Consider the following 20,999-nt stretch of genomic DNA (forward strand, 5'->3'; position numbering starts at 1 on the left):
TGATGGTCATGATATACTCAACTTCTAGATTAGTGTTTTTGAAACTTGGCTGATTCCCCTCGGACTTGCCCAAGTTCGTCGGACTTGTCCCCTTGAAGAACCAAGTACACCAATAAAACTAGGGTAATAAAAAATAAATAAAAAAATAAAAAAATCTATATTTTTGTAGAACCAATCTAGAAATATTTCATAGATAACTTTGATATTTTTATGATGATGTCATTTTCCCTGTCATATGCCCTATTTTCATACTTTCTTCATTTTTTGGATTTTCTAGAGTGTTTCCACCTATAACTCAATTTTTTTTTAAATCCTCAATTTTGTATATTTTTCCATATCATTTGGACTGGACTTTAATGTTGTCTATAGTTTGCTTTACTTTTTACTTTGAAAAGAAAAAGAAAAAATTTCAGATTTTCCTTGTGAGTTTTTAGCCTTTGTTTTGGGCATGTACACTGCTTCCCAAGTTTCAAGCCCGAGCTGAGTTTGCAACATTAGAGAAAACAAACTCGGCGATTGCTGGTCCCAAGGCGGTACCAAGCTGAGGGGGTTGTGTTAGGTTGGCATCATGAGAGCAATCATTGAAAACCATAGGAAGAGGAAGAGAGTTGTTTCTTGTTGAGTAGTTATGAGAATTGAAACATGGGATGCAGTGCTCAACATCTTAACCAAGCAAAAGATGCCTAGGTTTTTGAGGTAGTCTAATGGTTAGTTAGCTCTTCACCACAATGAGAAGATATCGATCGCAGTTTTTGTAGCGTGGATTATTGTGGCTTGGACATGAATACCTTGTCCCCACTCTTTAGGGTTTCTTTGCCCAAGCCACCTCTTGGGAGAGCAGAAATGTGCATTCTCGCCATGGCGTATTACGGTGTTTTATGCAGCATCGAGATGTATTTGTCATGTGCAATTGATGGGATAGATCTCCAATAAATTATACATGATCCTAAATTAGATGATAGCCGTCCAATAGACAATTGTAGCTAATAGATTTCATTAGTGGAGACTTTCTATATGTCACTAGGTACAGGGAATTTGTTAAGGAAAAAGTTTATATCACTAGGTACAGGGAATTTGTAAAGGAAAAAGTTTATATCACTAGGTACAGGGAATTTGTAAAGGAAAAAGTTTATATAAGGATGCAGGATGCACCTCAAAAATCCATTGGAAAAGGTAGTTTTAATGTTGAAAAACCCTTTGATTGATCATCTTGACCATGAAAATAAAAATATTTTAAGTCTTAGAAATAGTGTATTTTACAACATATTATCTACAACACCTATTTTCAAGATTTTCATATTGTTTATAGATCTACTTGATTTTAACTATTTTTGAAATTTAAAATTTTATAATTAGATATAAAAATATATTTTTAGATAATCCTAACAATATTTTACATCAAAATTATATACCATGATAAAATTTGAAGGTGCACCTTGCAAACTACACACATAACCTTTTTTTCCGGGATGGCTAAGATAGTCCCAATCATAATGCCACGCGTAAAATTATATTATTTTAAATTTTTTATACAAATCATATTGAAACTAAAATCGGGCTGTCCAATCTTCTCATACGCTTGCACCTACAAAAGATAGTAAAAACTATTTAAAAAATATAATAATTAAAATACCCTTGAAAATTTTATGAGCAATCATTTTATTTTCATGAAAATAATTATTAAAGTCATTTTTAGGTGAGCCCCATTGAGATTATCAAACACACCAAATTTCATATTCATATGATTACAGAAAAAATTAAAAATCAAATATTTTGGGCCATTAGATCTAAATCAAACAGTCAAGGCTCACTTGTGACATTATAGCTAGAGGTATCCTAGCCATTCATTCAGATAGAACGGCTGGAAGAGAGTTGCATATATAAATTCTCTATGCCTAGTGGCATATAGAAAGCAATATTGTGGATGGGGGCCTAGTGAGTCTGTAACTGAAACCCACTACTCGCCCCGCCGGTCCGTTGGGACTCACTTGAGTTGAACAGGGTGACTCAGCCTTTGGACCCTGCGAGTCCAAGCCCAACTCAATTTCTAGACACTGGCTTCAACACTGAAGGCTTCTTGCACTGGCTTTAGTCGAAATGACATGCAAGATCAGGCCTTTTCTTTTACTTGAAGCATATTAGCACCTTGGACATTTATTTTTAGGTTATGATTCCCTGAAGGAGGACATATGTATCTCTCTCTTCACCCTTTTCATTTGCTAAATTCTATATAGATAGAATGCCACCTCCACATCCATTCAAAGTATCTTAAACTGGGGTGGGTAAATGGGGCCATTTGGTGGAGTTTTTTTTTTTTGAGTGCTTTGTGGGGTTAGGATGAGTCTTAGATAATAGGTGATGTATGTGCCGGCGAGGTTAGGGTTTTTAGTCAAGATGGATCATCCATCCCTGGAAGTAGGGAGCGTTGCGTGTGTTCTTCCATTTCTTCCTCTCTTTTATACTTGAACTTGGCTCCTTATATTAATGAAAGTAACTGTGAAAATTAAAAAAACAAAAATGTTATATCTTAAACTGGTGCTTTTTGTTGGCAAAGCATTTACTTGATTAGCTTAATAAAGGCAACCTACACTGCCTGCCAAAAGCTGTAGAAGTGCAAAGATAATCTTACTGAAAACCTTTAGCTACCAATTTCTCAAAAGAAAACCTTTTGCTACCAAATCTTTTCCTTTCATTTCTGAAAACCGATCAAATTTCGAATAAAATAATCGTTACAAAGTGGCCTAAAAGGGTCCAATGAGTAGTTCTTGACTTTATCTAAAGAACTGCTTGTGGGTCTCGGATGTGATGGTTCGTTTATTAGTATATTTTGAGCAGTCATCTTCTCTATTCATTTCTTAATCAGCCTCGTTTCTTGGAGCTGGGACTAAAGGAAATGAGATCAAATATAATTTTGTCTTGAACTATTCAAAATGGACTTGGAAATTTTTTATCCAAAAGAAAGCATGCGGAGGCTTTATATAACCATAACCTCGAAGTAATACGAAGATGGAAAATCTTTTTTTTATTCTTTTTTATGGAACATAAATATGGAAAATCTGTCTGGAACTTATTTAACTATCATAGGTTCTACTCTAACTGTAGTTTCAAGGGTACACCTGAGAGATACACAAAATCTAGGGTAATTAGTGTAAAAAATTGAGCATTTTTTAAATTAAAAAAAATTAAAATAATTCTGCCATGGCCGGTCCCAAGCCTGGAAAAAGGACGAGGATTGTGTTAGATCGGCAACTAAACTTTTGGCACATCTATTCCCTGTAAGTGCCATGCTATTCCGACACTCTAGTACAATGAGAAATAAGCAAGGGTTAACAAGGAAGCCCCTAGAAGCATCGCACCGCAGCGAAGCCCGATTGCAGTAATGAGTAGTTAAGGGCTCCCATGCCATTTTAGCAAGTTAAGAAGCAAATCCAAGAGAATTGGATTCGTATAACTACATAATATAGGAACTCTAGTAGGTAAGAGTGTGGAGTTAGTGCAAACAATGAGACAGAGGAGAGTTAATATAGCTTGCTTACATAAAGCTTGAAAAGGGACAAAAGCTAAAGAAAGTAATGGATATAAACTTTTGTATATAAAAAAGGATAAGAATCGATATGATATAGGCATAGTAGCAAGCAAAGATTTAAAGGACAAAATATTTGATACTAATAGAGAAAGTATATAATGAGACCATTTACCTTTGATATAAGGTGGTCATAATTAATCTTGACCATTGCATGTGAAATTGGGTAGCTGCATTTATTTTATTGACTAAGCTCAAAGTTCAAAAGAATTTTTCTCGAATTTGTGACACATCCAAGCTATCAAATTTCACATTGATGGTTGTAAGTAATTGTGACATCCTTGTACTAAAGGTAAATGGTCTCATTGTATACAATCTCATACTAAAATAGTAGGTGATAGGTTCTAGTGATTAAAGTTGTGCTAGGGAAAAATAATTAATGTAACTAGTGCCTATACGCCACTAGTAGAGCTAGAATCTAATTAAAAGACAATTATAGGAAAACATGGATGTAGTAGTCTAAGGAATACCAAATAGAGATATGACTTTTTTAAGAGGGAACTTAAATAGTCATGTAGGAAAAGATAGTAGAGGACATGAAAACGTACATAGAAGATATGGACTTGGGGAAAGAAATGAGATGGTGATACAATAAAGGATTATGCTATGGTGTACAATCTAGTAATAGGAAATACTTGCTTTAAGAAGTGAGATGAGCATTTAAGTGAACAATAAAAGTCATATAGTTAGTTTAAAAGGCAGATCGACCATTATGTAAAGACTGTAAGGTTATCTTAAGAGAAAGTTTGGCCACACAATATGGGTTTATAGTTATGGGTGTTTGCATAAAGAGATATAAGAGTAGGAGTTAAATTAATGTGTCCAAGAACTAGGTGGTTAAATTTAAAAAAGGGAGAAAATCGACTTATTTATAAATAAATTGATAACACATGAAAATTGGAATCCTGAGGACGACATTATATGGAATATGATTGATTGTATTGGCAAAAGAGGTTTTGGGAGAATTTAGAAAGAAAAAATACTTCGATAATAAAACTTGGTGGTAGAGTGATGAGGCTGAAAAGGCTATTAGCAAAAAATGCACATGCTGTGAATAAAAATGATAAAAACTTAGAAGTAATAGAAATGATCAAACCTAGAAGAATATAAAAATACCAACAAAAATGCTAAAAAAATAGTGATTAAATCTAGGCTTAAGGCACATGATGATCAATACAATAAATTGGAGACAAGAGAAGGTGAAAAAGATGTCTCCAGTCTAGCAAAAATAAGAGAGAGGAAATGTAGGAATCTAGATCATGTTAAATATATTAAGAGTAAGGATCGGAGGGTCTTGATAAAGGATGATAATATCAATGTAAGGTGGAGAATTTATTTATTTTTAATAATGCTAAATGACAATCACTATGAATGCACATTGTTAGGAAAAACCTTTGACATAAATGAGGTTGGAGGCCATTGATACAGTCATAAGATTAGGATATTTAAAGTGAAAGAAACTTGAGAAAGATGTAGATATGAAAGGCTTTGGACCATATGATATCCCAAAAGAGGTTCGGAAGTGCTTAGGAGGGATTGTCGTATTCCGATCGATCAAGTTGCTTAATAAGATTTTGAGAAAAAGAAAATAGCAGAATGGAGAAAAGTACTATGATACCTATTTACAAGAACAAAATAGACACACAAAATTGTACAAACTCTCGAATGATTGGACTTTCGGGTTATACTATGAAGTTGTGGGAGATAGCGATTGAGCAACGACTATGACATGAAACAAGAGTATCAAAAAATCATTTTAGTTTAATGCCAAGAAGATAAATAGTTGAGGTCACTTTTTCTGCTTATGCAATTGATTTAGAAGTTTAGGCAAAAGAGAAAAGACCTCCACATGGTCTTTATTGATTAAGAAAATGTATATGGTAGGGTACCTAGTGAATTAATTTCGTAAGTATTGGAAAAACAATGAGTCTCTCGATGACATATTGATAGGGAGTACTAGCTAGTATGAGGACAACTAGTAGATAGACAATTGAGTTTGTAGTGACAGTAGGCCTACATCAAGGGCCAGCCTTAGCCCTTATCTAATTGTTTTGGTTATTGACAAGTTAATTAGCCATCTACAAGATGAGATACCGTGGTACTTGTTGTTTACGGTTGACATAGCTTTAATTGATGAGACTAGAGGTGGTGTTAGCGCACAGTTAGAATTTTAGAGGTAATGCTCTAGGGTTAAAGGTTATAAAATTAGCCAAGCGAAGCTAGGATATATGGAATGTAAATTTGTGAATAATAAGAGTAAAAGCGAGGAATTAGTTAAGATTCACAGCCAAAAAGTACCTAAAAGATATTACTTTCGATATCTTGGATCGATAATCCGTGAGACTGGAGATTTTGATTAAGATGTCACACATAAAATTAGAAATATGTGGATAAAGTCAAAATGTAGCTCCACAAGCTTATGTAATCATCGCATACCAATAAAACTAAAAGAAAAGTTTTATATGATGGTTGTAAGATGAGCCATGCTTTATAGGACATAATGTTTGATGGTCAAGAAACAATGAGTGTAGTTGAGAAGAGGATGTTGAGATGGATAACAGAAATACAAGAAAAGAAATAATTCATAATGAATAGAAATAGAGAGAACTTCGGGGTTGGCTCCAATAGGTAATAAGATGAAGTAAACTTCGATGGTCTGGCCATGTGCAGCTCAACCTAGAGCACCATCGATTACGCTGAGCAATTTGGTTCAAGTGCAAGGCTTTAAAAGGGTAAGAGAATGGCCTAAAAAGACATCGATGAAAGAAGTGAGAAGAGATATGGTGACTTATGGTTTGACTGAGTGTATGACCCTTGATAGTGCGGAATGACTGAATAAAATTCATGTAACTAACACTAAATAGTTGGGATAAAACTCAATTGCGGGTGATGATGAAAAATAATTCAAATATTTATTAATTTAATTGGGGTCAATTTTTTGTCAAGTTCCTACTTTTTCCAAAGACACCCCTCATCATGGACTTAGAAGTACCAAGCTTGCATCAAAAATTTATTGAGTTGGACTGACTTTTCTATAAGATTGTCAGTCCAATGCTACGTGCCAAACATGCCTTTTAGCAAATTTATGGGTAGAAGTTAGTCCGGCATTTGGAGTGTCAAAACAAGAGAGAGAGGCACTTGGAGTGTCGAAGAGAGAGAGGGGGAAGCGCATCCATTCTTTACAGATAGATTGATGGTGATCGGGAGGGAGGCGGCACTTCATAAGGCCTCTGCCGGGGATGGTGGGTTTTGGATAAATGCCAAGGTGCTCTTATTTTATTTGTTTTCTCATTCATCAATTATTTTACATAGGAAGAAAGGGAGGGAGGGAGACCCCACCTGCGATGGAGCAAGGTCCCCCGCACCTTGAGACAGGAAGGAGTCCCTACTTTTATGAATGTACTTATAGGTGCTCGAATTGAAAACAAGAGATTGGATATAAACTTAAATTAGGAATTTATAGGGGACTTTCATAAATTATAGGGAGACATATAATTTACTCTTTTAAATTGGGAAAAAAAAAAAAAAAAAAAAAGAAGGTTATCACGTTAGTCATCTCAGAATCTAGAAATTATAAAAGAAATTATTGTAAATATCTTCTTTTTTTTTTAGCAATATTTGAAATATCCCCTAATTTTTACAATTTACACCTATATCGCCTTTTTTTTCTTTTCTTTTTTTTTCCAAAATGCCCCTTGGTGGGGGCTCCAAGAGCCAACCTAACAGCTCACTTCGGGTTAGCATTTGTGTTTACCTGCACTCCAGATTTGCTATAGGGCTCCAAAATGTTGACGCCGACCCAACTTGGTTGGGTCGGCACTCCTGGAGTAGTACGCCAAGTACCGATTCGACCTACGGCACTTATTACCATCCTGACCTGTCGACACTTGCAGTGCAAACCAATGTTCTGATTTGTTACAGGGCTCCAGAGCGCAGGCCGACACTTGTGCCGATTTCGCCTGAGGCTCAAGTAGGGTCAGCACATCGAGTGCAAGCCGCACTGTGAATTTGCCTTGAGATGAATAGGAGAGCGAAACCAAATGAACACAGTAGATACTCAAAATTCCGTCATCCAGGTGAGAACATGAACTTCAGGTCAGGTCGGCACTCGAAGCACCTGCTTGCGTTCTCGAGCCTTGTGACAATCCTATATTACAGGTCCACACTCCCAATGCCAACCTGAGCTTCCGGTTGGGTTGGCACTTTGAAGCGCCAAGTGCATTTGGTTCAAAGAAAATAGAAAGGGCAAAAAGGTGTAAAATATAAAATTTGGAAACAATTTAAATACCACAAAAAAAAAAAAGGGGATATGCATAAATTTTCCCAAATTATAGTGAAAACCCAAGATTGGACTTATTAATAAATCAAAAGCCACCTGCCTCCTTCCCTTTTTTCAATGGTAAAGGCGGATCTTTTTATTTCAAAAGAAATAAAAAGGAAGCCGGCATCATGCATCTTCCACAACAAGAATTCAGTTTGTGATTTAAAAAGCGAGAAATTGATAGATCTCTGACTCTTCCACAAAGCAACAGGCATTCTAGTGCTATTTCCTTAAAATGGGCAGAAATTTCATTGTTCCTCCATTCCCATCAGACCAGCTCTAATGAACCCCTAAAGCTTCAAAAATCTATTGTCATTTAAAGCATGCCATTGAGTATTGACTCGAAGAAACACACAGAAAAAGAGGTTAAAGATAAGCTAACAAAATTAACAAATTACATAAATTTTATTAGAGGTGCAGATTTACATTTATTGGGTTCAAGCCAACCTCGAGGTTGCTGGTCTAACCCAGTTTACCAACCATGAAAATAATATTTACATCTACTATTAGAATTTACAGGTGGGCCATCGCAACAGAAATGTACGTATCAGCACGAAGTGACAGGTAGCATCTCATTGTGCACAGCCCTGTAACACTGAAGACTGCATAGAGGGAGATTGGACTTTGAGTCCCTATATTTGTAATCATTTGTGCATGACGGTACGGCACATTTCTCCCGCGGAGGTGGGTAACTGACAACACGGGCCATAAGATCAGAGGGTTCCACAACAATGTGGAAAGAAGAATTTGGATGGCAAATATGACATTGAAACCACTTTTTAGAGATATTATGAGATTAAGTTCACATTGATGACAATAATAACTCAACTACAGACAATGCCATTAATAAAATGAACCAACCTGCACTTTGTGGACTTAAATATGCTCGGAAGTCCAGCATCTTCAGAGAATGAAACAATGGTACCACAAGGCCCTGTGACCCAACGTACAGAATTGGACTCAAGATCCCTCGAAGCAGTGGCCTTCTCCTATATCATAAAATAAAATAGGATACTATGACAAACTTCACAAATAGACTGCAAATAGGAAAGAGCTTATGATAACTAAATTACCCGTGCTTTTCCATCCTGCTTTTTCCTGAGCTTATCTCGTCGCTTCTCCCTGCTTGGATCATTACCTAGGATTTTCCTGATTGCCTCAGCCTACAAAAGGGAAATTTTTAAGTCCCAATTAACCATCTAAAATAAATAAATGAATAAGTCAAATGCCTTTTTCTTTATAGAGACGACATTAAAGGAAGAACTAGAAGAATTAAAGAAAGGAAACACACCTGTATTTCTTTGGCAGCTTTTTCAACTTGCATCCGACGTCTCTGAGCAGCCTCAGCTTTCTTTAGCTGCTGCTCCACTTCTGAGAGTTTCTCCTTTTGCCCTACACAAGGATAGAGGACATGATTCCAATGATAGCCCAAACAACTGAAACTGGGAGGCCACATACTCATCTTGCAGATGCATGAGTATCAGACCACCCAACTATTTGTGAAAAGCTCTCAACTTGTGGGCTGTGAGTTGAAACCATGTACAACGCAATATACTGAATAAAGAGTCAAAATATCTTCAAAAAGAAAAAACAATAAATAGAAGAAAAAAAAGAAGAGAAGGAAAAAGTATCAGAACACAAACTTAGGAACTGTCACATCTCTGTCACTTCAGGGTGTTATGTGTACAGGTTGATTCCAGATGTCCAGGAACACAAGAAGAAGAAAGGTAACATGTGCATAGAAACTGGATAACCAGTTCGCGAACTCAAGCTAATGTTAGACTCTACCTAAATAAATTCATCTTTTAACTCATGCCTTTTCTAGTTTTCTGTTGTATGGTATAACGGGCTATGGAAAATTGGCATTGCTACATCAGAATTGTATATGTCGGTGGTCAGCCCCTACAAACTTTCTACACAGATATTTCCATGATTAGAAGCTACAGAAAGGTAATACTCACTTCTTCTCCCTGTCATTGGCAGCCCATCCGGAAACGCCATCAAGTTTGTAGTGGCTTCAGGATTGGCCACTTTACTGGACTGAAGAGCCCGTTGACGTGCAGTGAGAGGAAGTTCTTTCTTATCATCATCCAAATAATCAACAAACTCTTGTTTTTTGTTCCTTTTCTTTGAACCTGAATTCCCATCAAAGTCATTTGCTGATGTAGCCTCTTCATCGTCTTCCTGGAAAATCACTTCCCCGACCTTGCCTACTAACTTGTTCCTTTTTCTTTGTTTACTATGATGAGTAACATAGTAAACCTCATCTTCCTCATGGCCTTCTTCAACTCTTCGTCCTTTTGGAGCCCTTGAACTTCTCCTTTGAGGGGTTGCCTCCTCATAATCATCACCAAATGCACAATCCACAACCCTTTTTGTAGAAACACGATTCTTACGATAAAAACCATCAGTTTCATTGTTGTCTTCAACATAGTCCCCATCCAGAACACGTCTCTTTGGGACTCGTGCACTCTTACGAACAGTCTGAGAGGAAAGAACTTCAGCAGGCTTTTGTGTTTGCATCACAGAATTACTTTCTTCTGAGGTCTTTCTTGTGTCCCTAATGGAATGAGACTCTATTTTGGATCTTGAGTGAGTAGAACTACTAGTGGTGGCATCCATTCTTGACACCTCTGATAAATTTTTCTCTTTCCCCAATCTTGGAGGATAGTCATATTCATCTTCTGAATTATCCTGCACGCAAAAAAAAACCAACCAGTAACTTTATGTGAGTCTCCCATTGTAGGATGAATACAAAGTGATGTGAGACTCGCATGGTTCGGCACAATATGGACATAGCCAAAAAATTTAATCTTAGAATTTAATAACAGAGGACTATTTAATAACAGAGAACTACTCGATTCGGACTTTCAAGGCTTTATTTCAATGCGAAGAATGATCATGTTTTTCATGAATGAATGCCTACCAGGCCAGAAAGGCAGCATGATTAGAGAATAGGGAGGCATAAACAGCATATTCTAGGTGGTGTATGATATAAAACCCTACACAGTCAACACATCATTAATGGTGGATTATCTCCAATGAAGCAGGAGCCAGAGGAAACAAGATCCTGTATCAAGTAGCTTGTCACATTTGTTAGGGGTCAGGAGCACTAGGAAGCATCAAGTGACAATATACAGATTCACGATATTCAAGTACTAAGATGCATCTCTGCCAAATGTGCAAGCATATCGGTCAAGCATGCAAGTGGTTTCTGAACTCATTCTAGGGCTCAGCATTGTCATGGGGCACAGGAAATCCCAAACTAACTATAGTCTTCATTGTCCTTTTCTATAAAATATGAAATCTAAGGCACTGGCGGAAAACTTGGCTGTTTCAAAGTTCCAAAAATACTTGTGCAGAAGGTTCAGAGTCAAATAATCATAGCAAGTTTTATTAACTCTTTTGTATACATGGCGATAGTATACAAATGGGGTCCGAGGGCCGATTCAAAATGGATTAACCCCAACCTGAACACATGGTTATGAATTTACAATAACTATGAAATGCTCGCAGCATAATGCATTTCTATAAACTACGAGTCGGAGAAATGAATTCAGAAAACTTGACTGCAATGCACATAGAGTATATGCGGTGTTTCAAAAATTGCTAGGTGGCACCTAGGGGTCGGGCGGGGGGGGGGGGCGGTCCAGGCCGCCCAGGGCCTAGGCGAGCACCCAGGCGGACGCCCAGAACCTGGACGGCCTAGTAAATTTTTTTTTTTTTTTTGGGTTTTCTCTGTCTAAAATAGCCTCTAATGGGTTTTAGGTTTCAAATGAACCTAAAACCCACAATTTTTCCCCCTTTTAAATTAAAAATAATAATCCAAAAATAGCCTCAAAGAGCCGCATTTCCACCCCTGGGCGGGGCACAGGCCCTGGGCGGCTGCCTAGGCGGATACAGGCGGGCGCCCAAGGATATCTGCCTAGGCGGCCGCCCAGGCACAGGGCGGTCCGCTTTTTGAAACAGCAAGTATATGTACCTGAATAATCAGCTTCTTTCGCCTTCTGATATCAGATGAATGTGAAGGAGGCTTCACGGAAGATGATCCATCAGAATACCTAGGCCTTGTACTGCCATCATTTCCAGTTTGGTTTGCATGAATTGTATGAGTGATACCCCCCACCTTAAGCTTTACCTTTGTGGGCCTGTTCCCCTGAGGTGAAGGATCCTCCTGCGGAAGCACCTGTCTTGCACCCGCCTCACTAAAAGAGCCTTGTTTATCTAACCCACCCTTGAAGGGCTCTGGACCAACAGCGTCCAAAGGTTGCAACTTAACATCTCTCCAATTAGGCCGATTTCTTTTGGCTGGGGCTAGAACACCCTCACTGCATCTCGTTGTAGACCCAAATTTCCCCTGTCCATTCGAATTTGATCCCCTAGATATGCTCATTCTGTGGTTTAGTCCTCCATCACCAGTGCAATCATGTACTGTTTTCTCATAACCACCATACCCCTCATTATGTTCCCTCTCATACTGCATCCTTATGTGATTCTCAATATCATCAAAATTTGTCTTTTGACTGAACCTTCCCTTTTCCCTTTTTGCATAATCTGCAGGTGCATATTCATTACTAGCTTCATATTGAAGTGATCCATCATGCAAATTACTCTTCCCCTGAACCTCATACCCGTTATTGTCATATCCATCATCATCGCTTAAGTGCTTTCCCAAATTTTCAGAGGAGCTGCCAATATGGGTAGCCCCCGTATCAGGAGGAGAATCTGAAGGAGATGTTCGATCACAGTCATACTCAGTGCGAAATGAATGTGACCCGATTCGTGGTTTTCTAGATGAAAAAGTTCGAGGTTTACGAACACCCTTTACTGTATTGAAATCTAGACCCTCAGTATGTTCCATGGAGACAAGGTATACAATAGACACCTTGTCCCTATTCCACACTTGCTCCCCCCTCTTACATAACAGTAATAAAATCACTAAAGAGCATGAAGAAGTACCCTACATATGTTCCTTGTAAAGCTTATCTGCATAGTCCCCTGCTACAAGAGACAAGAAGAACAGAAACACTATGAATCTTAATCATTCACACCTATGAAAGATAAAATGGTAAGATAAACAAAGGATGACATGGAAAATACAATAAGAAGCTTAGAAGCTCTAAGAGAACAATAGAGTGACTCAGTATCATTAATTTCATACATAAACAAAAAATTTCTCAGCAAGAAATACTAAATAAATGAATCAAATTACCAATCCAACAGAGTAACATAAACCCAGGTCAGTGTTCAGAAACTCAATTCAACAGCTGAAGACAGATCGACTGAGTGGCGAGTTTTATAATGAAAAAAATCAGGATGCATAGGAGATTCTCTCTTTTATATATTTTCCCTATGAAATATTGACCAGAAAGCATTTCTTTTCTGTTGTTGTAGTTTTGTGCCATGTGGCATTACGCACGAAAGGATATGGCATCAAGCATGCAAAGTGGGAATGGGGTTCAACTATCGGTGCTTCATTTTTATTTTTTTGAGAAATGCTCCATACAAAAATTTGAAGAACTTGTAGAGTTTTTCTAATTTTTGGCAAGTTGACTCGGCTTTGGCATGTTCCAAGATGGGGACTGCATTCGAGTTTTGTAACACTGACCGAACTAAATTACACATTCTAGCCAAAAAAACATGAAAAGTCAAGGAAACAAGAGACCAATAGATGAAAATAAAACATGGTATTTGCCATACCAGACAAGATTCAAAGGACATCCAACTTATTTCCCTACAGCTGTAGATAATGACCAGATGAAGGGATATTTGAAAAGAACACTTTCTTTCTTACCTTCCAGAAGGAAAAGGAAAAGAATAAAAAGCTTACTTCAAAGCTATATCAATCATTAACATTAATAAGGAAACCATTTACATAGCACGTGGTTTTTCATTTAGTGGTTTCACTTCTTGTAAGTTGTTTTAGTCTCTGAAAATGGTTTGTTTTTTAGTGGATGTGATAATGAGGGGTAAGTGGATGTACTATGTGGTTTTCCTTTGTGACGGTGGTATTACTTTTCGCTCAAGGTTTTAGCCCATTGTTTTGTAAACAATTATATGGTATTCTAGTCTACTTTTTTCTTTTTTTAGCTATAAAATGATATAAAAGTGAAGTAGTGTTTGCTTTGTGCAACACAAAATGAGTAACCAAACTCGATAGAGTCATCTTTGGTGATCTCGTCCAAGCTTGTTCCAAGACAAAACTCGGGATATCGAAGCTCTTGTTTTACTGTGAGCATGATACCAATTAAAGACACTGTCAGGTGTTGTTGACTCTTCTGGTAGCTGATCTAACCGAGAGGGCCAGTAAGTCGTAGCCTATAAAAGGATATATCGACAAGCTGTTGGCGGTTGAGCGCAGTTTTCACCCCCCTTCGTCTTTCTTCCCATCTAATTCCCATGTTGTAGACAAATCAACAAGTAACCCCATTATAAAAACAAAAGAAAAGGGGTACGATGAGGAGTTTTCTTCTCTTTCTTATTATTCGTTCATCTTTCTCCCTCAATTAATTCGTCCAAGAAGCCACAAAATGGCTCTGACTCTCTTTTCAAGGTTCTTTTAATATTTTTATGTTATTTTCTCTCTTCCCTATGTCAATTAAGGATTATCCAATCCTTTGCTCTCTCTCTTTCTATCTCTTATTACTTTTTGTCTCTTTTCTCTCTCTTTAACCTTGGTTCTAAAGCCTCTCACAGCCTTGTGATCTCTACTCTCTCTAACTGTGGTTTTAAAAGATCTCACGGCCTCTCTCTCTCTAACTGTGGTTCTAAAAGATATCACGGCCTTGTGAACCCCTCACCCTCTTTCTGATTTCAAAGCGACTAGGTTCAATCCTTCGATTATCTCTCTCTCTCTATCCTTTTAGATCTATCCTAGGGGCTCTGATATCTCAACATGTAGCGTTCATTGTTGTCCAACATATAGCTTGGATAGTATTTTTCCCAGATGAGCATCGTCAAAATCTTCTTCCTTCAGAGAATTGTGTAGTTGTAGCCTTTATGAGCATCTACGGAAATAGTGAATTTGTTTGGCTTACTTTCATCATATAAGTCTTCTTGGGTAATCAGTTTAGTGTCAAACATATATACTGCCATTTTTTATTCCAGAAAGAGGAAGATAGTAATTAGTTATATAAAAAAAATGAGTTGAATGCTGAACACTCATACATTGTTTTTGGGCAGAGGGGTTTCTGCCCAAAAAACAAATAAACAAAAAAAAAAAAACAAAGGACTCTGAACACTAAGCATTGATATATAGATTTATATATATATATATATATATATATATATATATATATATATATATATATATATATATATATATATATAACCATTTCAATTGTGCGCAATAAAAAATAAATTTAATAGTGTTATGGAAAAGATTAATAATAGACAACAGAGATATATTAATAATATGCTAAGTTCTTATACAGACAATAAAGCTAAACTGTATAAGGAAAGAAATAGAAAAGAAACACTTACAACAGTTGCAAAAACTAGAAAAAAGCTTCCACTCTTCTGGACAATAGCTGGGTAAATGATCCCAGTAGCAGTCACACATATAGTTCACACAGCACTAAAAAACTCATAAGACACTGACGATAGCTGGGCAGATGATCCCAGTAGCAGTCACACATATAGTTCACACAGCACGCAAAAACTCATAAGAAACTATTCTTAATACTTTCAAACTCTAGATTCCTCTCCCTCTTTTCTGCGATGCCTCCTGAAGAACCCCGCCCCTTTCCTTTTAAGCGTATGGCGGACTTGAAATTGTTATTTCAGATCCGTAAAGCAAAAGTAAGTCTTCACTTGCTGAGGTGACTAAAGATGTCGGTGGCAGATGCTCCATATGAAGATATCGGTCAAAAAGGTATAAACAATGCTTTGAGCTGACCGAAAGGTATGAATAGTACAAAGTATGAATAGTAAAAAGAGGCTACTATTTTGTCGGTAAACTATTCTGAGGACTCATGTGCTATGTAAACTGCAGTCGATCCGTCCTCTATTATGTGTCGTCCTATTGTGAGATTCTATAGTCCATGTCCTCATTTTCCTGTTCATAAGTTTCTTCATTTTGGGTTTGATGTTGACATAGCTTCTTCATCTTCATCGAATATTTGCAGCAACTTTTTCTTGAGTTCTTCTTTGGTTGCTCTAGGATATCGCTGACGAACTTTATTTAGATAATCAGTCATATTTATATCTGTATTGGGAGGTGGAGATGGTACTTTCTTCATTTTTATCTTATCAGGATTTAGAGAGTCATTCTCATAAACATCCCACCATTTTATATATATTTGTTTTCCTAATTCCGGGAGGTATTCTCAGTTATTTGTATAATCATCAGATAAATGATATGACCATTTCATGATCCAAGGGATCTGGTATAAGGCCATGAAGTACATATGGAGATCTATTTTTTGACTGTTCTCATTGTAGTCCATGAATTTTCTTTGAGAAGCTTGCATATTGGGTGGTAGTATATCTGTTTCAGAGCCCCATAATTGAAACCAATTTTTGAACCAGTTTGGGAATTCCCCTATTACTGGTATTTTAATTTATAGAAACCATGTATGAGAATTCATATCATTTTGAAAGGCAAACACCTCATGCCATGCTCTGATATATTCAAAATATTGGTAGTATTTATTATTGAAACCTTCAATTTGTAATTTCCTGGGTTTCAGGGGGTCAGAACCCCACTCTTTATATAAAATTATTTTACGTATTTGAAATTTAGAATACGCAATCGTATTAGTATTCTTTTTATAGAAATGGACCAGCGTTATTGATCCTGTTTCAATAAGAATGGTTTCATACCATTCTCTATTCTTTCATCCATTATTAGGATGTAGATGATTTCTCAAATATATTGCAGCTATTTCACCGGGATCTTTATCCTTATGGTCATCTTCTATTATGATAATAGTTATGAAGAAAGTTTCTATAAATTTGCTTTTTTCACCAGGTGGATTTACGGCTAACGGTATTGGTTACGGGGAAAACGATATTTCCTAAGCTTGTTTTTTGGTTAATTGTTTTGTGGCTATTGGTAATGATGATGATGCCAAGGCTTTATTTGGAACAGGGACTATCTCCATAACTCCCTTTTTTGATAAGACTCCTCATGCCCTCTTCGCAAAAATTCTCGGGTCAAAAAGTCAGGAAGATAATTAGTAGTACCTTTTATATGTTCAATGTCAAATTCAAAGGAGGAGAGAATAACTTGCCACTGTGCAAAGATCTGTTTTGAAACGAGATTTTTTACATCTTTGTGGAGTATATCTTTTGCAGCTTTACAGTCGGTACGAATTAAGAATTTTTGATTGAGTAAATCACTTTGAAATTGTCACACAGTGGATGATGGCTAGGATTTCTTTTTTAACAGTAGAATAATTTTGTTGGGTCGGATTCCAAGCTTTAGAAGTAAAACGAACCAACTGTTCTTTATCTGAAATCTATTGTTTTAAAATGCCTCCCAATCCTTTTTCTGAAGCATCACATTCAATGATTTTAAAAGCAGTAGGATCGGAGAGTGTAAGGAAGGGTAATTCTTTTGCCTTTATTTTTATGTTTCAAACGGCTAAAGTGTGCATATCCGTCCATTCAGGAGGATTCTTTTTTAACCTTTGGAGTCCATTCAGGAGGATTCTTTTGCCTTTATTTTTATAGATATCAGCAATATAATTAAGACAACCAAGAAATCTTTGGAGTTCAGTTTTATCCTTGATTATATCAGGGAATTTATTAGCAAAATTAATGGCTCTATCAATGGGGATTATCCTTCCTTGGAAAATGTTATGTCCCAGAAATCTGATTTTTGTTTGGCAAAGGCTAATCTTTTTTGCAAAAACTACTAAGCCAACCACCATAATTGCTTTAAAAAAACATTTAGGTGTTTAAAATGTTGTTCTAGATTTTTGGAAAAAACGAAGACATCATCAATATATACAATCATGAATTTAGTACAGGGATTAAAAATATCATTCATAATATTTTGAAACTCTGAAGGGGCATTTTTTATACCAAAGGGCATAACATTCCACTTATATTGCCCAAAGGGAACATTAAATTTAGTTTTATAATGGTCTTTTTCAGCAATCTGGACCTGCCAATATCCAGACTTTAGATCAAATTTTGAGAAAATACAAGCTTTAACAAGTCTATCCAAAAGATCTCTCTTATTAGGAATGAGATATCTTATCCATTTTAGAGCTTTATTGAGGGGCTTATAATTTATAACCAATCTAGGTGCACCCCGTTCTATTTCAGAGGCTTTTTCAACATAAAATGCTGAACAACTCCAAGGAGAACAACTTTTCCTAATAAGTCTTTTCTGAAGTAACTCAGCAATCTCTCTTTTACAAATTTCTAAAAGTCTAAGATTCATCTGAATGGGCCTAGCTTTCGTAGGAATTTTATCCTCATGAAAGTCAGCCTCATAGGGTAGATCAACAATATGTTTTTGTCTGTTCCAAAAGGCATTTGGGAGTTCAACACATATCTCCTTTTCAATATTATTTCTAAGGCTTTCTATTGTTCTTTTATTTTCAAGAAGCAAGAGCTTGGTTTCTATTGTTTTATATTTTATTTCTTCCTTGAGGTACTATAAGAATTTTTCTTTATTAGAGATTTTCTCTTTTATATTATTGATTTCTCGAATTTTGGGTTTTTCAATAAAACTGAATTTTACATCATGTCCTTCAATATTAGCTTCAATTCCAGTATTATCAATCTTTATTGGATAAAGCATATTTAAAAATGGAGTTCCTAGGATTACAAATTGGCTTAATCCTTTAATCATAATAAAAGGGAATTCAAAGCAGTTACCATTATTACAGACTGCGGCATCAAAAAGTTTATAGTTTATAATCATTCTACTGCCATCTGCCGTATTTAAGACTTGTGTCGTTTTACTAAAATATTTAATAGGGACAAGTCCTTCATTTATACAATTTAAATCTGCTCATGAGTCTATTAGAGCAGTAGTTTGAAAACTATATTCTTTTGGGACGACTATTTTTATTATGGTAAACCATTTTTGAGTGATTACTCTATCAAGAAGGCTAACATAATTACAATCTTTTATTGCATTCATATCAGAAGATTCTGGTTCATTAATTACCTTAGGAAGAGTATTTTCTACCTCGGGGGGCAAAAGATTTTTATAATTTTTTATAATATCATTGAATTCTATTTCATCATTAGTAGGTTCATTAATAGGGTCATCTTCTAGAGAGTTAGAAACTAATTCTATAATTTGGACCCTATTTTTCAAACTTATTAGTTCATTACGAACCTCATTTATCTCAAGTCTTAGTTCAGAAAGAGAAGGCTCTTTATTATAATCCTTTTTGTTCTCTACTCTTCTAAGGATATCAGCAAAACTATAGTCTTCTCTAGTACCTACGAGAGGAGTAGAAGGTTTATTATTTGTCTTAACTATATTTGTATATTGGACTAAAGCTTCTCGCTTAGTTTCAGGATCAGTTATTTTATCAATTAACTCTATGATTAGATTCTAGTCCTTAGTGAGGGCATTACAAAAGCATGTAGTATCGGGATTATCATTATTATGATCAGATTCGGAGCTACTAAAGATTAAATCTGCATCTCTAATTTCTCCTGTTAGCATTTCCATATCAGAATCAAAAGAACTTTCAAAAGACTCCTCATCAATCTGTAATATATTAAACAGCTGTTCTTCAATATTATTATCTAGTTGTAGGGAATTATCTTTCTCTTGACTCTACATTTATTTTTATAATGTCCTACTTTGCCACAGTTATAGCAAATTGGAATCCTCCTTTTTCCCTTATTTTTAAAAGAGGCATTATTGGGGGAAAATTTTTTAGAAAATTTCCCTTTGTTAGAGGTTTTATTAGGTCTTATCTTATTGATATATTTTTTATTTTTATACCTTTTCTTGCCAGGATCTTTGGAAGAAGGTAGGGTATTATACCCAAATTGTTCACAAAAATCTCCTAATTCTTTTATTCCAGTCATCCTTTGCTTTTCTAACTGTCTTTTTAATTTCGGATCTGTATAGAGAGCAAGGCCTTTGCTTTTCTAACTGTCTTTTTAATTTCAAATCTGTATAGAGAGCAAGGCCTTCTGCACATATTTCTGAAGGCAATTCCCCTAGAGTGTATAAAGAGTATGAAATAATTCCATTATGTTTATTTTTTAGCCGCGTCTTGACTTGGTTCAAAAATTGGTTTCAATTATGGGGCTCCGAAACAGATATACTACCACCCAATATGCAAGCTTCTCAAAAAAAATTCATGGACTATAATGAGAACAGTCAAAAAATAGATCTCCATATGTACTTCATGGCCTTATACCAGATCCCTTGGATCATGAAATGGTCATATCATTTATCTGATGATTATACAAATAACTGAGAATACCTCCCGGAATTAGGAAAACAAATATATATAAAATGGTGGGATGTTTATGAGAATGACTCTCTAAATCCTGATAAGATAAAAATGAAGAAAGTACCATTTCCACCTCCCAATACAGATATAAATATCACTGATTATCTAAATTAAATTCGTCAGGAATATCTCAAAGCAACCAAAGAAGAACTCAAGGAAACGTTGCTGCAAATATTTGATGAAGATGAAGAAGCCATGTCAACATCAACCCAAAATGAAGAAACTTATGAACAGGAAAATGAAGACATGGACTATGGAATCTCACAATAAGACAACACATAATAGAGGACGGATCGACTGCAGTTTACATAGCACACGAGTCCTCAGAATAGTTTACCGACAAAATAGTAACCTCTTTTTACTATTTACACCTTTTACTATTTATACCTTTCGGTCAGCTCAAAGCGTTGTTTATACCTTTTTCACCGACATCTTCACATGGAGCATCCGCCACCAACATCTTTAGTCACCTCAGCATGTGAAGACTTACTTTTACTTTACAGACCTGAAATAACAATTTCAAGTCCGCCATACGCTTAAAAGGAGGGGGGGGTTCTTCAGGAAGCATCGCAGAAAGAAGGGAGAGGAATCTAGAGTCTGAAAGTACTAAGAATAGTGTCTTATGAGTTTTTGAGTGCTGTGTGAACTATAT

At 36.1% G+C, this 20,999-nt stretch overlaps 1 protein-coding gene across 10 annotated transcripts in view; it reads right to left on the reverse strand.

Moving 5' to 3' along the window:
* Positions 1-8,290: 8,290 nt before the first annotated feature.
* LOC18430816 (uncharacterized) overlaps positions 8,291-20,999 on the reverse strand; it is a 31,017-nt gene continuing 18,308 nt past the window's right edge. Inside the window, exons 2-8 of one of the 10 annotated variants that reach the window (XM_020665190.2) lie at positions 12,869-12,902; positions 11,887-12,629; positions 9,866-10,598; positions 9,196-9,296; positions 8,978-9,067; positions 8,766-8,893; positions 8,291-8,596 (exon numbers count right to left, since the gene is read on the reverse strand). In XM_020665190.2, coding sequence (XP_020520849.2) covers positions 8,452-8,596; positions 8,766-8,893; positions 8,978-9,067; positions 9,196-9,296; positions 9,866-10,598; positions 11,887-12,629; positions 12,869-12,896 — 1,968 coding nt within the window. In that variant the 5' untranslated portion in view covers positions 12,897-12,902 and the 3' untranslated portion in view covers positions 8,291-8,451. Of the gene's footprint in view, positions 8,680-8,765; positions 8,894-8,977; positions 9,068-9,195; positions 9,297-9,865; positions 10,599-11,886; positions 12,907-20,999 lie in introns of those variants that run through there. The other 9 variants (XM_088863591.1, XM_088863597.1, XM_088863595.1 and 6 more) reach the window with 9 other exon arrangements.

This window comes from Amborella trichopoda, chromosome 3, assembly GCF_054954075.1.
Source record: "Amborella trichopoda isolate Santa Cruz 75 chromosome 3, AtrichopodaSantaCruz75HAP2 v2.0, whole genome shotgun sequence".
Taxonomy (NCBI): domain Eukaryota; kingdom Viridiplantae; phylum Streptophyta; class Magnoliopsida; order Amborellales; family Amborellaceae; genus Amborella; species Amborella trichopoda.